Raw genomic sequence first — 16,796 nt, 5'->3', positions numbered from 1 at the left:
AATGATGTGGAAATAAGTTGTTGTTCTGCTGTTAATGTCAATCACATTGTATAAAAGACCAGAGCAGATTGCTGTATAGTTGTGCACCAGTTTAAACCATTATAGGGACCAGAACCAAAAAAGGTAGGTCTAAAGTCATTTGAATTCCACTATACTTGTTGTGAATGGTGTTTTCTCATCTGTTTTGATGTATTAAATAAGGAAAAATGAAGGCTGCCGTATTTGCATTGGTTTTGATATGCCTGGGAAGTTCATGGTCATGTGCAGGATCCCAGCCTGTTGATAGCAGGTAAGATCATAATTAAGCATCATCAAATCATTTTCAAATAATACATTATATGTATATAGAAATGTGCCAACACTTATATGATAAAGTTCCATTTGTTTGTTAAATATAGTTAAAATTATAGTAACAAACTTAAGCATTTATTAATTTTAGTTCATGTTAATTTCAACATTTACTATTTATTATTAAAATCAAAAGTTTATATTATTCAATGGACATAAGCTTACATGAAATAACAATGAACAGCTGTATTTTTATTAAATAACGTCACAAAGATTAATAAATGCTGTAACAAATGTATTAGGCCTAATGTTAGTTAATACAATAATAACATTACTTAAAAATGAGGCCTTATTGTAAAGTGTCAAGACAAATGAAATAGAATATTGTTTTGTTTGTATGCTTTATTTGTTTTGTTTTCAAATATCATTAATAGCTCAACAAATGGCATCCAGAAGTTTAGCCGTCGTTATGCTGAATCAACCATTGCAAGTGACATCAGCAAAATTGTGGACTCGATGGTTCAGAAAAACTTTGTGAACTATTTGCTCAATCAGAGAGAGAAGAAGAGCGAGTAAGTTTGGGGAAATGGACAGCATGTATATGGTACGTATTCAGGTTGCACAAAGTAACAGGCAGCATCTGATGCTCATTTACAGACCAACTATGGCAGATGATTCAGACACTCGCATCTTCAATGACCTGCTGAAAAAAGAGTTTGCGATGTGGGTTCAGAGTAAAGCCGATGCCTTCAAGTAAGTTGCCTTCTGCGAGTGACAATAATCAGGATTTAAATCATGTAAATTGCATTTTATCATGTTTTATTCGTGACCCACAGGAATCAATAAAGCTAAAGCGACCTGGAGAACAGATGTACCAGAATGTACCAGAATATTTCACAAGTGATTGGGACACTTTTTCCTAGACATCTCAATGGCAAAGTGTCCAAATTACCCTGAATCTGAATATCTTGTCATGTATCTCTAAATGAAAATCGGTTAGTCTAATTATAATTAAATTGTTTTCAAAATCATCAATTGTCATTTGTGATTTTTTTTAGCATTAGAAAAAATAAATATGTAGAGCTGTTCGCTCATGACGTTTAAAGGGATAGTTCACCAAAAAATTACAATTCTGTCATCATTTACTCAGCCAAGTTGTTCCAGACCTGTATGAGTTTCTTTCTTCTGATGAATTAAAAAGAAGATATTCTGAAGAATGTTGGTAACCAGACATTTGACGGCACCCATTGACTTCCATAGGAAAAAAAATACTAATACTCAATTCTCTGGTTACCAACATTTAAAATGTCATCTTTTTAGTTCAACAGAGGAAAGAAACTGGTTTGGAACAACACGAGGGTGAGAAAATTATGACAGAATTTTCATTTTTGGGTGAACTATCCCTTTAATACGTATGCATGTCAACAGAGGCGTTATTTGGGATTTTTTTTTTTTTTTTTTTTGTCAAAATTAATTCTGTCCTCACCTCTCTTTGAAAGCAACTGAGAGATGAATCATATCAAATCCCACGTTTGTTAATTTAATTCATATAAGTAAAACAAAACACATTTGCACCACCCAGAAGATCAGGGGCCTGATATATAAACCTTGCCACACATTCATAGGTATATATATATATATATATATATATATATATATATATATATATATATATATATATATATATATATGGCATAAATCTGGTTTATAATAGTTAACTAAAAACTAAAACCATAAAAATTCTGTTACCTATAAAATACACTTTAACTGAAATAAAATATAAAAAAATCAACCTATTTTTAGTAGCAACATTTCTCATTTTCATGTAGTTTAACTTGATAACTAAAACGGAAATAAAAATCAATAGACTACATAAACATTAAAAAACTAATACGAATAACAAAAACACAACTAAATTACTTAAGCTAATTTAAAATATGAATTAAAAAACTATATATAATAGTATCTCAAAGATATTAAAAAAATAATAGCGTAAATATGTGAGCATTTACCCTCATATGCCACATAAAAAGGTAGAAAGGTAGGACATCTAGTGGTGAACATATGAGGCTACAGGTGAAAAAGTCACATTCTCAAAACTAAATTCACTTTGAACACACTCACAGACAAACAGATAAACCGAGACACAGCTGTGTTCAGTTGTTGGATTAGCTACTGTTTTTTGTTTTGGGCGAAAAAAAAATCAGAAATATTCTATAAAAATATGTTTTATTTGCTTTAAATGTTTTTCATTGTCTATGTTCTTGATGCTCAGATGATGAGAGTGAGACCACAGCATATGACTTGCTCAGCCTGTTGTGTTTGTTGATGAGCAGGTGTTTCATGGATGGATCATTGAGGTATCTTTCGTGCAGTAACTGCCTTTGTATTTTCTCCTCTTTTCTGATCGTCTCTCTCTCTGCAGTGACCCTTTTCTCTACCAGGTTATAAATGAGAAGAAGTCCCTTCTGCTTTCTGCTGGACTTCTGGCTGATTTTGCTGCTGCTTTCGGGCTCCTGTACGTATGTCTTTTTCCCCTTTGCAGGAGGTGGAGTAATATCTGCTGCCTGCTCTGTCTTTCTATCTTCTGTCTCCGCTTGTCTTTCAGGCCTTCTCTTTTCATCTTCTCTTTTTTTCGTATGTGTGACTTTTGCACTGTCTCCATCCATCTCCGTCCAAGCAAGATTTGCTTTTGCTGGTGGTGGAGTAGCGTATTCAGTCTTTCTCTCCTTTTTCATTCTCCTTTCTTGTCTCAGATCCACCTCCACTACACACCTTGTCATTTCGTCATTCTTTACAGGAGTTTTATCTTCAACCTCTCTCTCTTTTTTTATTGTCTCTTTCTCAGCCTTGGTATCTTGTGCAGGACTGACATCCATCCAAGCATGTTTTGGCTTTGCTGGTGGAGTTGCACCTGGAAGTTTTATAGTTGAAGAGCATTTCTGTCTCTCTTTCTTTGTCCTTCTCCTCCCTCTCCTTTCAGGTGGACGCTCTTGCTCCACCTCAGCTGGTGCCATCTGAACCATCAGTGGTTCTGCCACAGTGGAGAAAGATATTTCCTCCTCAGCAGGTGGAATGAGATGCCAAGGTGCTTCCTGAACCATCAGTGGTTCTGCCACTTCAGTGAAGTAACTTGGCAATTCTTTTTCAAGTTCTTCACACTGAGCCATCAATGGTTCTGCCACAGTGGAGAAAGATGGCAGTAGTTCCTCCTCAGCATGTGCCTCTTGAACCATCAGAGTTTCTGCCCCTTTAGTGGAGGAACATGGCGATTTATTCACCTCATCAGGGGGAGTTTCCTCTTCAGCCATCAATGGTTCTGCCACAGTGGAGAAAGATGTTTCCACTTCATCTGGTAGTGGGTGTAGCGGTGCCACCTGGATCAGCAATGGCTTTGCCACTGTGCAGGAACGTGGACATTTTTCCACTCCAGCATGTGGAGTTTGGGATTCAGGCTCCTCCACTGGAATCATCAGTGGTTCTGCCGCACTGGAGAAATCTGCCAATATTTCCAGCTCAACAAGAGAGTCCTCATAGTCCATCTCTTCCTCCATGTCTGTATCTTCTGGAGGTCTCTGGATGGGCTCCTCCTGAATGCTGCTACATAGGTTGCCATCACTGCACTGTAAGTGGTGCCTTGGCAAGAAGAAGCTAAAGCACCCAAAAAGTTTGCTCAGAAATGTCATTTTCACAATGGATCGCAATCGATCACAGTGGATTGACAGTTAGGCACTTATCCAAAAATCCAATATAACTAGCAAAAATTAATTCTCTGATATGTCTGCTATGATGCAATAGATTGATAAAATATCCAAAAATCCGATTTGAACTAGCAAATAAACAGTCTGACAATACTGCTAATCGCTGTGTTTTCCTCCTGAACTCAACAGACTGATGCTCAACTTTGCACTTTAGCGCGGCCACTATGACGTCATAGATCGTTTGTGTCATAATGGAGTTCTAAACGCGCAATTACGGCCAAAATCCTTCATTTGAATCTGCTCTTTTGCACACGTTTGATGAAGCCTAGGCCTATGTTGAATTTTGAATTTACTGAATTTGATGAAATATTACATACGTGCAAGTTTTGTGTAGACATGTGCGTATAATGGGGTTTTGTTTTAAAAATCACATACATTTATGGAAATATCAGTCTATGATATGCCCTGTTGAGGATTATTTTTCCAATGAAGCGCAACATTTTGATTAATGACAGCGAGTAATGTTTGTAATAATTTCGCTTTATGTTCTAAACTGCAGAAAGTAACGTTACATTTTAAGTGCGAAGAAAATGTTTCACGTGAATAATGATCCCACAGAATCTTAACTTGACCAACTAACATTGTTTCGTCAGTTGCTCTCCAGTCCGATGGGTGTCGTTATCGACACATTCACCAAAACATTAGTGACGACGAGCCCTAACTCGTGTACAGAAGAAATAATACACTTCTGTTGATGTATTCTTTCCGGACTGTTGGAAACTTTGTAGATAAAGAGTATAATTGGCAGAGAACAACACTATTAGTTTGTTTTATTGTAATATAACTTATCTATTTTAGTTCGCCTGCTTCTTCATTCTGTCTCGATTTGTTACTATGTAGCTCGTAAGCTGTTCAGCTGAATAGGAAGTCAATTACTATAGTTGTTAGAACAGGAAAATAATACCGTTTGATTTTGTAGTATTTTAGAGATTCTTATTTAACTTAGACATCATGCACAGAAGAGGAGTCGGAGCTGGAGCGATCGCCAAGAAGAAACTTGCAGAGGTATGATCACAGCACTTCTGCGAGAGTTAGTTAACTAGGAAAATTATTTGGCATTTTCATCCAGCTAATTTGTTTACTGTCACAGGCAAAGTATAAAGAGAGAGGCAATGTCCTGGCTGAGGATCAGATTGCACAGGTGCGTGTTCCCTGATGAGCACGACATGGATTTTGAATGAAAGCAAGCTTTACAGATGTGAAACAACGGTATCAGAATGTATGTGTTGTCCCTGTAGATGTCAAAACAATTGGAAACCTTTAAGACCCATTTGGAGGAGTTTGCCAGCAAGCATAAACAAGAAATCCGTAAAAGCTCTCAATTCAGGGTTCAGTTCCAAGAGATGTGTGCCACCATAGGGGTTGATCCACTTGCATGTATGTTTCCCTTTATATGTCATTTTATTATTTACCGTAATATTAAAGTGTAGTCTATACAGTGTGCTCATATGAAATTTGTATAATTTACATTATAAATTCTAAGTATAATTATATGAATTATGACTTTTTTATGATTTATACTCATTCATATGATAATTTATAATTATACTATATATAAATGATATACAGTATAGTAAATAATATGTTATTGTAAGTATAATGATAAATAATTAGAATTTCAGTGAAAAAAGTTATATGACCTTATGAACTTTATTCTTTTTTTTTTTTTTGTGCAGCCGGAAAAGGATTTTGGTCTGAGATGCTTGGAGTTGGAGATTTCTACTATGAGCTTGGTGTACAGATCATTGAAGTCTGTTTAGCTTTAAAACACAGAAATGGTGGTAAGTTTTGTCATTTCATTGTGTTAAAGTGGTTACGCAGTTATTGTATTGCATTTTATCAATTAAACAGGCTTATATTGATGGTAGTATGTTGTGCCTTGGAGATAATGCATATGTGTGGCAAAACAAATGCTCTATTGTGATTATTCAACTGTCTGGACTACTTGATTCTGATTGGTCAATCGTGGCATTTAGAAGTCAGATATTTCTAAATAATGTTGACACGTTCCTAGACACTCTCTAAAACACCATACAAGACTTGATCACCTTGTCACCTGGTTTGTTTTGCAGTAATGACCATCTAACTGCCCAGTACAACTCTCTAAAACTTTTCCCTTTCAATCAAAATAATTGTAAGTATTCATCAATAAATGACTTTATTTGTGCAGGTCTCATCACATTGGAGGAACTTCACCACCGTGTCTTGAAAGGAAGAGGGAAGTTTGCTCAGGATGTGAGCCAGTGAGTGTCTTTGATTGTACATACTGTTCTCTATCTATTCTGAACACATGAACTCTCTCACCATCCATTAATGTCGTCACTCAGGGATGACTTGGTGCGGGCCATCAAGAAGCTCAAGGCCATGGGAAATGGCTTCGGGATGATTCCCGTTGGAGGTTCTTATCTAGTCCAGTCGGTCCCAGCAGAGCTCAACATGGATCACACTGTTGTCCTTCAGCTAGCAGAGGTAACCGATACTAGACATAAAGTCTGAGGCCTTTACACTTCTGTGATGTCAGATCAGATCATTGGCCTTGTTTTACAGAAAAAGGGCTATGTGACAGTGAGCGAGATCAGAGACAGCCTCAAGTGGGAGAGAGAGCGGGCCTGTCACGTTCTTGTAAGTATGCAGGAAAAACAACACCAATCTGAATGCTTTTATATCACAAATTAAAGAGGACCTATTTTGCCCTTTTGCAAAATCTTGAATAGGTTTTCATGCTTGAATTTTATATTGTTGCAGAAGCTCTCTTCCCAGTCTGTCTGTTTAGTTTTGTCTTATAAAGCCCCTCTTTCAGGGAGTTCAAAAACAGAGCTTACTGATATAGAGAATAACTCCCTTTGGAGTGGACTTTGGTTGCGTTCAGACTGCAGGTAAATGTGGCCCAAATCTATTTTTTTGCTTCCATGCGACTCAGATCTGTTTTTCTAATGATAGTGTGAACAGCACAAACCACATGGAATCTGATCTTTTCAAGTCATATCAGAATTCATGCGACTTTTACCGTCACTCTATATCAACATTTGTTACAATCCTGTCTATGCTCATGGGAGTCACATCAAAGATTTTACATACTCAACGTTATCAAGACAGTTGTATGTCAGAATTATTACAGTCAAGTCAAGTCACATTTATTTATAGCGCTTTTTAAAATACAGATTGTTTCAGAGCAGCTTTACAGAGAAAACCGGAAAATACAACAAAGTTTGTTTCCAGAAAAGAAAAAAAAGTGACAGCTCAAATACCAGCAAAACATGAGGGCTTGTATCATAAATGTGACCCTGGATCACAAAACCAGTCACAAGTCGCACAGGTATATTTGTGGCAATAGCCAACAATACATTGTATGGGTCAAAATTATCGATTTTTCTTTTATGACCAAAATCATTAGGATATTAAGTAAAGATCATATTCCACAAAGATATTTTGTAAATTTCCTACCGTAAATATATAAAACATTTATTTTTGTGAGTGAATGCAGCACAATCACGTACATAAATGGACAACTTTAAAGGCGATTTTCTCAATGTTGCGATTTTTTTGCACCCTCAGATTCCAGATTTTCAATTGTTGTTTCTCGGCCAAATATTGTCCTATCCTAACAAACCATAGCATGAATGGAAAGCTTATTTATTCACCTTTCAGATGATGTATACATCTCAATTTCAAAAAATTTACCCATGTGACTGGTTTTGTGGTCCAGAGTCACAAATGTTTAAAAACCGCTCTCTTTTTTCATATCCTCATCTTTGTTTTTATATAGCCTGCACAAAAATTTGCTGGCTTCCACGGCAGATCAAACTATAAATAAACACGTAATCATTAAGGCTGAATACGAAATCGCCCCCAAACCCTCATTCACTATTCCCTACGTTAGTCCACTAATACAGTTCACTTGGAGAGCCGTTGAGCGTACATCAGCTGTACACTCATTATTGCAGTGCATTGTGATAGAATGAGTGCACTTGATGATATCCATGATGGTTTCGGACACCACTACAAATGGCTGTCTCCTCAAATAGGGCATTATTTGAGGAGACAGCCATTTGTAAAGGTGTCCGAAACCATCGTGGATATCATCAAGTGCACTCATATAGAGGGCGATTTCGGATTCAGCCTTTGTGTTGACTTCCGTATGACAGCGTGCTTCACTACATCTTTTTATCATTCTTTTGCGCATACGGGTCAGTCCAGGACCATGATCGGTTCGCACTGGTGCGATACTGGTCACATTTAAAACAACAATGTGACCAGCTAAACAAAAGAAATCAATCGGAATTGAGCACCAAGGCTCGCTGTGTGAATGTAACCTTTGTGCTTTGCAACTTTACTGAACTATTTCTTGCTCAAACAGCAACATTACACACTGAAGAAAGCTGAAAATGTAAAAAAAATAAAAAATAATAATAATATCTTTTGCTCTGTTTTCAGGATCACCTGCTGAAAGAAGGCTTAGCGTGGCTGGACTCCCAAGCTGCAGTGGAGCCACAGTACTGGCTGCCAGCTCTTTTCGCAGAACTGTTTTTGCAAGACGTTACGCCTGAGGAGGCCAGCCAAATGACACCTTGAGAATAAGACACTATTTTGTAAATATATTGTCATGGAAGATCAGGGTGAAGGTCAAAGAATATCACTATGTTGTGTGAGCCAAGCTTGTTTGAGAGGAAAAACTGATAATAAAATCATCCACTTGTTTATTATGTTATTATTTTAAAACCTGATTCACCACTGGAAAAAAAAAAGTTTTGAAAAACTTGAAAAACAAAAAAATAGTTTTATTTTATGTCTGTTGTGTATCTTCTATCTATTCTATTTATTCAATGATATTGCATTCATTACATAATAATAAAAGAACATGTAATTTCCCTATTTTATATAGATAATAGCTAATAACGAAAGTGATGCTTATCTAGAAAATCCTGGACCTTTCAGTACTTTAAAAAGCGACACCATACTTCCCTAAATACATTATATCAGATCTAGAAATCCGAACTGACTAATCCTCATGACTGTAGACATGATCTTCAAATTCCTGCTGTTGCCAGTCGTCAAAGATCTGAGTGCAGAATGGACACACTTTGTGAGAAAGCTCGTGTTGTTCTAACTCCTCCTCGCTGATGTCAGGAAAACCCTCCTGACAGTGCTGGCACACCCTTATCTGCACATCAGGAAATGCATACAATTCAATCATTTTGACCTCTGCGGAAACTCATTCTCGAAATATATGTATTCATAAGAAATAAGTAATTACCTGTATCTCTGTTTCTGCAGGATTTGCTATAATGTACAAATATAATAGGTTATCAGGTTAACACACTAACTTTTAAGACAATTTAGAGATTTTAGTCTAACTGAATGTTTCAACTTGTAAGATAACTGTTATTTTACCGACCTGTCAAATCATCGATGCTCTCATAGTAATGGGAGGTGGGTGGGCTTTGAGGGTTGGGTAGTTGATCAGACATCGCGGCAACAGACGCAACCTGGTAGTCAAACAACAACCTACGAAGTTTATTTACTTCTTCCTGCAGTTCCTAGAGATAAAAAAAAGACATCAAATAAGAATAATTGAATAATTATTAAATAATAATTGACTGGCACTCCACAATGTATTTTGTATTAAGTTCCTAAAATGTACTACTGTTCAAAAGTTTGGGGTCAGTGCAACTTTTATTTGGCAAGGACAACATTTGAACTTTCTATTCAACAAAGAATCCTGGGGGAAAATTTTACTAGTTTCCACAAAATTTTAAAGGTATGCTATGTAACTTCTATTTGTTCAAAATGAACACAATTTAAGTAATGAGTGAATACAACATCAATCCTACTTCCAAACCATGTTTTTGTCTTACCCTGATTCACTATGATAAGCCTGTTACAGCCCTGTCAGGATGGTTTTTGTGGGAAATTGCGTATATAAATCACTTGTGCGTGTCTTGTGTCATGACGCGAAAGCCAACTATGGTAACTTGGAATTTGCCCTCTGCATTTAACCCATCCAAGTTAGTGCACACACATTAGGAGCAATGTGTAGTGAACACACACACACTGCAATCCACTAGAGGTCCAAAAGTTACATAATGTACCTTTAAGCAGCACAACTGATTTCAGCACTGATAATAAGAAATGTTTCTTGAGCACCAAATAAGCACGTTACAATGATTTCTGAAGGATCATGTGACACTGAAGACTGGAGTAATGATGCTGAAAATTCAGCTTTGCCATCACAGGAATAAAAAAAAAAAAAAATTTAATATAATTATTTTAAATTCCATTATATTATTTTATAATATTGCAGTTTTTTTTATCAAATAAATGCAGCCTTGGTGAGCATAAGAGACTTTCAAAAACATGAAAAAATATTACCGACCCCAAACTTTTGAAAGGTAATGTACCTAACAGTGATGTTTAATCTGTGTCATAACAAAACAGATCACCTCATTCCTTTTATCAAGCGTCTCTCTGTCTAATCTTGATGTCTCTGCCATTTCGTAAATTTTGTCTTGTGCCTGCTGAAGTTGTGCCTGTAATTACAGAATTGTCTTGAATCAGGATTGAAATACTTATTGATACTCACAAAAATTAAAGTTTAAAGTGAAATGCACAAGTAAAAAAAAAAACATGACACCGTGTAATACCTGGATTTGATTGGTTTTCTCGCCCTCAGCCTGTTTCAAGGTCATCTCCTCCAGCTTCATTTTCACTTCCTTCAATTCCTGCTCAGCTCCTTCTGCACGCTTGTTGGCTTCTTTGCAGTTCTGCACCTCACTGCGAAGCAGGCCTCTGGCATCTGCCAGCTGAGTAAGCAGAGCCTGAATCTGGACCTGAGTGTTCGGTCACAAAGAGATTATTCATGATGATACAGTTATTCCTGACTAATGACTTGAAGTCATGATGCTTCAAAACTTCTATAAAAAGAAGCCTCACTTTGTTTTCTTCTTTCTCTTGGGCTCCTTGCTCTAACATGGATGTTTGTAATGCTTTGTTTTCAGCTCTCCGGTCCTCCAGAGTCTTACTCATCTTGAGGGTCTGTATTTCATTGAGCAATTTCTCATTGTCTTTCCTGCTGCTTTGCACATCCAGCTAAAATAAAAGAAATGCCATATTGAAGTCAACTGGCGAACTCGAAGACCTGCTCAAAAATGTTTATTTACTCTGACTTTTAGTTATGCCACAACTTGTTTCCCTGCCTTTTTTATTCATTTGATTTGGCTTTCCATTTCTCTCTCTATTTTGTCTCTTGTATTTTTGTGTCGTGGTCTTGTCATGGATTATGACTACAGAAATAAATAATTGTATTCTTAATTATCATTAACGGTAAGAACACATAATGAGAAAGCATTTGCAAACCTGTAACAACTTGGCCTGGTCCTGTACTTTGTTGTAATTTTGATCTGTTTCTTTCAGCAAGGTACTCAGCCTGGAGAAAAAGGACAGATGAAAATAAAACAATCTTTAGCGTCTTTGTTAGCGCGCTCGCCTCCCCTACCGGAGACCCCGGTTCGAGTCCCAATCGGAGCGGGTTGAGTAGGACCGGTTACATTTGGTGCCGTGACCCAGATAGGAGTGAGGTTTAGAGGGTGGGTGTATCGGACATAGGCCAGTAAGAGCTGTGCCTATAGCCTATGTTACATGATCATATATTCTGACATATAAACAGCATAGAAACCATAAAATAATTAGACCACCATTTACTTGCATCAAGCAACTTTGTTGATATTTTTATAATTAGTATTAATATAATTGTTACATTTAATTTATTGCCACACTTTAATACGTGATTATTACTATCAGAAAACTGAACATTTAGCATAGTCAGGCTTTTGTTTGTGTTTAATGGATAAAATAACGGAGGTGAAATACGCTGCGCACTCGGGTTTATGGCTGCTATAAATGTGACCTGCCACAAGATGGCGCTGTTTTCTACACTCTTGATGCTTCGAATCTTTTCCCGGAACAATCAGGGGAAAGCCTCAATGCTTCATGAGGCTTCATTTGCCCATCCCTAGTGTAAACCTCACTCCCCTGGTCTCAAGAGGCATGCTAGCGACTGGGATCTTTAGCGTCCTTGTTAGCACGCCTGCCTCCCACTACTGGGTCGAGTAGAACCGGTTACATTTGCATATAAAAACGTATGTTGGTACAGAGATTTCCATAATAAGGAAACTCACCTGAGGTTTTCGGTATCCTGGAGTTCAACCTGTTGCTGTAACTCAGCTTTTTCACTCTTAAGCATGTGGATCTTTTGAACAGCTCTCTTATACTTTTCATGAAGAGCGTTCAGTGACTGTGAATAATTTTGTTTGATAAAAGTTATACATATCTCATACAATTCTCAATCAGACAGATTAAATTACAGATGTAAAATTACAGACATGTTTCAACTGGGTGTTAGCTTGATCTTTACCTCTTCAGTGGCGTTAAAACTCTCTACATCTGGCAGTGGTGTTTCCGGCTTATCCTTTGACTTCACATCATCTAGAGAGCTCTGCAGTTTGGTATAAAGGCACATTTATGATCACTTTATTCACCACTGCAGATATACAGTGATGATTCGTCAGTACAAGAACAATGCAGTAGAACCAGTGTTGATATTTGTTAAAATATAACATAAAAACTATTAAAATAGTTTTCGGTAACTGAATTTAAATAAAATAAAATATGAATATTAGATGAAAAACTTTCATGAAAATGAGAAATGTTGCCTTGACAACTAACTGAAATAAATTTAAGTCTAAAACTAAAAATAAAATTATAATAATTAAAACTACACAGAAATATATATTAAAAAAACTAATAAAAATGATATAATGACACATAATAAACTAGCTAAAACTAAAAAATTAGGTACAAACTGAAAATACAAATTATAGGATAGTAAAGGTATACTTATCCTAAGGTATAGGATTAGTTAAAGCTATAGGATAGTATATAAATAATAGTAAAAAAAACACTGATTAGGACAACAAGTAGTACAACATTCCCCACTACACAAAGACTAGTGTCTAAAAATGACGAGGCATTATGACAGTCAGTTGACCTTCATTACAAAAACATCCAGTACAATTGGAGGTAGCACAAAGACTGTAAATAACAAGTACATACATTTTACAAGTGTTGTAAAAGGAAGAGAATCTGACTAACCCTGAGACGGCAGAGCTCATGCAGTCTTTCATCCAACTCAGTTTTCAGGATCGTATTTGTTTCTTTTAAGTGCTCGATCTCTTTGACAAAGTCCTCTTTCTCTTTCTCCATCTTTTCTGCCTGCTCCTACTCACAAGGACATTCAATAACAGATTTTGTAGCCAGTTGGTCTGAGTATTAAACTTTTAGTGGCTAGCAAAAATGAAAAGCTACTAGAAACTTTAACTCCACATGGTGTCCAAGTTGTACCTGTGTTGTTATAACTAACAAGTCCTTCTCCAAGCTGCAGTCAAGGCTTGTTTCTGCTGGGCTTTGAAAGCAGAACGGGGTGCTGGCTCCTTTGACATAACCGATGCTGTCCACATAGCAGAACTGGTAAAACTCTCCATCATCCTTGGGAAGGTAGCTCTCTGAGAACAAACAAATCTTTATCATATAGAGTTTCAACGTCATCAGAATTTAGTATAGGGTAGTGGTACACACACACACACACATACATACATATATAGTGTTGGGTAAGTTACTTTTAAAAAGTAATTAACTATTAGCTCCTAAATACATTTTCAACAGTGTAATTAGATTACTGTACAAATAACTCTCTTGAAAAATATTGCATTACTTATTAATAATTACTTTCTAAATCCCAGATCGACCTCGACCAGGTGAACAATACAAGGATAGACATGAAACTGCTCTTCATAATTCTACCAAATAAATAATATAAAATTGCATAAATTATTCTTGAACTGACTAAAGTGTTTAATAGGAGAAGTTTACTTTAAAAACTTACATTTTATCATTAGAAGTTAAATTTGGATGTTAAATCCACTATTGTTATATATATATACTGTGTATATATATATATATATATATATATATATATATATATATATACATTTTTTTTTTTTTTGGTTTATATATATCTATTTATAAATAATGTGTGTGTGTGTGTGTGTGTGTGTGTGTGTGTGTGTGTGTGTGTGTGTGTGTGTGTGTGTGTGCGTGCGTGCGTGCGTGCGTGCGTGCGTGCGTGCGCGCGTGTATACACCTACTATTATAGTAATGAACGCAACATTCACATGCAATTGATTGACAGACAAACTGTGCGCTCTTATTTCAGTGTTGTTAAGTTGTGGATATTTTCAACAGTTTGCTTCGTACATTCCGTTTAACAGCATTAAAGAGGGCAAATGTAATCATTACACTGAACTGTGTACATGCTATTTAAATGCATTGTGTTATTCTTCTATGCCCCCTCCAAACCCAAATCAGCAAATTTTTCAGCAAAATCAGCAGTCACATTTAAAGTGACTTTAGTTTTTAGTATTATATATATATATATATATATATATATATATATATATATATATATATATATATATATATATATGTATTAGTATTATATTTTTAATTTATTTAGACAAATAGTATATCATTTTATATTCATTTATTGTTTATGAGTGCATCCCTTATCACTCGAGAGCAAGATAAATTTAATTTATTTTTGATATGAAAAAACTACCCTGCCATACTCAAGTAACCCTCACTCGTTGCTCCACACTTAATTAACTGCCAAGAAAGTGGTGCATGGCAGCAAACCAAATTCTTGAGACACTTGACACATCACAAGGTTCCTTGATTTAGGACCCCTGAGTAGCAGGATGAATAGATGTGGACCACTCAAGTTAGTGGTTCTGCCTTTACTAAAATAGCAGCACAACGTCACATCCATGGCATTGATGCACAGTCATTACACCAGGGACCAGTTGCATGAACATAGCCATTATGTTAAAACAGTTTCTTAAGATATAGTATGGAGAAAGTATCTCAAAAAAGTCATGGAGCAGTCAGTCTTATTTTTCGGAGTCAATTAGACCAACCTAAGTTTTTACGCTTTAAAAAAAGTTATGGATGGAACAAACTGGAAAGTTATGATAAACAAAATAGTAATATACAATCTGCAGAGTTGAGGTCCCTTTGGAGCTAACAGGATGAATTCCTACCTTTGAAAAACACTTGATGCACAATCGGTTCAGGTCCGATATGGTCCAGGCAAGGTTCCACCCATACATAGCTATAATACTGCTGTGTCGAATTCCAGCCAACCTGAACAATTTCACAGATTTCAATTCAACTTCTTTGAATGCAATACAAGACCACTTTTATCCATTATAAAATGCAAAAAGTGTGATGATAATAATAATAATAAATAGGCAACCAGGAAATAGCCGTCAGTAAACTGTACATGAGTTCATGTTATTAATTACTCACCTTGTAGATACCGATCCAGTCCCTCGGGTTTGGCAGCAGATCACCGGTGATGGTGTACCGGCACAAAACCGCGGTGTTTGGCGGATATGATGGAGGAACATCGTTGAAAACTACCTGCGAGTATGACGAGGTCTCCATTACTACGGGAACTGTCTCTTCCTCCGTTCCTTCGTTCATGTCTGGATTTATGGGGGACACGCGTTCACCTTTCAATTCGTCAAAAGATTAGTTTAGTCAAAATTCAAGTCAGTTCAATTCAATTCACATTTATTTGTATAGTGCTTTTCCTATATCAAAGCAGCTTTACAGAAAATGCATCCCAAAAAAAAAAAAAAAAAAAAAAAAGAGTCCACATTGCAATTTAATTTAGAGTGATCTATCAGAGGTAACTGTCTAAGTTATGTATTTCAGAAATGTACATACAAATCACACAGTTAACTAAAAATGTATTCATTTAACAATGTAATAATTTAAAGCCAGTGTGGTTATATTTTGCCTTTAAGTGACGTCCTTTCACTTTCATTTATGTCACGGGCGTAGCTGACAAAACAAAAGTGATACAACATCGACTGAAAACACAACTTTGCTCGGTAAATAAGTAAAAATATAAAGACAAAAGGCGTTTATGTATACACGATACAGCTTGTTATCTTGAAATAAAAACTTTTTATACTTCAAATATCAGCATAAGTCACTTGGTAAACACAAGCTTGGACGTGTTCGCCCATGTAATTTGGTAATATTTTCACAATAAACAAATACCATAAACAAAATGTTACCTGAACCTCGTTGTGCCGTAGTACAGAACGTGTTGAACAGGCAGTGCGATACAAGGCTGTTGCTATAAATGGGAGCATGAGAGTAAACACAATCTGGGAGGTGTAGTTCAACGCACAGGTCGGGCACTAGTGTAAGGGGGATTCCTGTGTATCATGTCATCCAGTGTATGACTTTTGAAGGGACTGGCCACCCTAATAAAGGCTTTAAAGTATGAATTATTTTATTAGATATAAACATTTCAACGGTTTATCAATAAAAATCAGTATTCACAAAGTGACTTCCTGAACAGAAGACTGATAGGCAGCTCGAGGGCTTTTATATACAAAAATAGATTTATAATACATAAAAAATTGGTAACACTTTATTTTACAGTGCCATTCTTACATGTTACTATAGTAACTATAAATTATGCATAATTACATGCAACTAACCCTTAAACCAAACCCTATAGTAAGTACCCAGTTTCAGAGACAGGGTTTAAGATTGAGCCAGGATTAGGTCTTAGTTCAATTAGGACATTTAAGTTGCTTTTTTAAACGTGCCCTAGAA

The 16,796-nt window shown here is 36.1% G+C and overlaps 3 protein-coding genes across 4 annotated transcripts; 2 read left to right on the top strand and 1 right to left on the bottom strand.

The window, feature by feature from the left end:
- Positions 1-206: 206 nt before the first annotated feature.
- On the top strand, positions 207-1,312 carry gip (gastric inhibitory polypeptide; the record flags this gene model as incomplete). Its single annotated transcript, XM_079852258.1, has 4 exons — positions 207-289; positions 723-860; positions 946-1,041; positions 1,125-1,312. The coding sequence occupies 4 exons, from the start codon at positions 207-209 to the stop codon at positions 1,132-1,134; spliced, it is 327 nt and encodes a 108-aa protein (XP_079708384.1). The 3' UTR covers positions 1,135-1,312.
- A 3,380-nt stretch (positions 1,313-4,692) lies between these two features.
- Positions 4,693-8,746, top strand: snf8 (SNF8 subunit of ESCRT-II). Its single transcript, XM_079851100.1, has 8 exons — positions 4,693-5,054; positions 5,140-5,190; positions 5,288-5,426; positions 5,726-5,830; positions 6,220-6,292; positions 6,377-6,518; positions 6,597-6,671; positions 8,484-8,746. The coding sequence occupies exons 1-8, from the start codon at positions 5,001-5,003 to the stop codon at positions 8,619-8,621; spliced, it is 777 nt and encodes a 258-aa protein (XP_079707226.1). The 5' UTR covers positions 4,693-5,000; the 3' UTR covers positions 8,622-8,746.
- On the bottom strand, positions 8,460-16,415 carry calcoco2 (calcium binding and coiled-coil domain 2). 2 transcript variants are annotated; one of them, XM_079851097.1, is made up of 14 exons: positions 16,247-16,415; positions 15,468-15,673; positions 15,200-15,302; positions 13,446-13,606; positions 13,197-13,322; positions 12,460-12,540; positions 12,224-12,339; positions 11,403-11,472; positions 10,980-11,135; positions 10,691-10,876; positions 10,490-10,576; positions 9,445-9,586; positions 9,304-9,329; positions 8,460-9,210 (listed from the first exon to the last, which is right to left on the bottom strand). In XM_079851097.1, the coding sequence occupies exons 2-14, from the start codon at positions 15,642-15,644 to the stop codon at positions 9,049-9,051; spliced, it is 1,593 nt and encodes a 530-aa protein (XP_079707223.1). In that variant the 5' UTR covers positions 15,645-15,673; positions 16,247-16,415; the 3' UTR covers positions 8,460-9,048. The 2 variants fall into 2 exon arrangements, with proteins under 2 accessions (XP_079707223.1, XP_079707224.1); XM_079851098.1 differs by having other exon boundaries at positions 15,468-15,646; positions 16,247-16,321.
- Between the last annotated feature and the right edge of the window lie 381 nt (positions 16,416-16,796).

Source organism: Squalius cephalus (genome assembly GCF_949319135.1).
Source record: "Squalius cephalus genome assembly, chromosome: 19".
NCBI lineage: Eukaryota > Metazoa > Chordata > Actinopteri > Cypriniformes > Leuciscidae > Squalius > Squalius cephalus.
This window is presented reverse-complemented; position numbering and strand designations above follow the sequence as displayed.

Excerpts from the sequence above, each read along its gene's own strand:
- snf8 (XM_079851100.1), top strand. The coding sequence starts at position 5,001 with ATGCACAGAAGAGGAGTCGGAGCTGGAGCGATCGCCAAGAAGAAACTT. Across the intron at positions 5,427-5,725 it reads AGGGGTTGATCCACTTGCAT|CCGGAAAAGGATTTTGGTCT; the intron begins GTATGTTTCCCT and ends TTTTTTGTGCAG. Across the intron at positions 5,831-6,219 it reads TTTAAAACACAGAAATGGTG|GTCTCATCACATTGGAGGAA; the intron begins GTAAGTTTTGTC and ends TTATTTGTGCAG.
- calcoco2 (XM_079851097.1), bottom strand. The coding sequence starts at position 15,644 with ATGAACGAAGGAACGGAGGAAGAGACAGTTCCCGTAGTAATGGAGACC. Across the intron at positions 15,303-15,467 it reads ACTGGATCGGTATCTACAAG|GTTGGCTGGAATTCGACACA; the intron begins GTGAGTAATTAA and ends GAAATTGTTCAG. Across the intron at positions 9,330-9,444 it reads GAGCATCGATGATTTGACAG|CAAATCCTGCAGAAACAGAG; the intron begins GTCGGTAAAATA and ends TGTACATTATAG.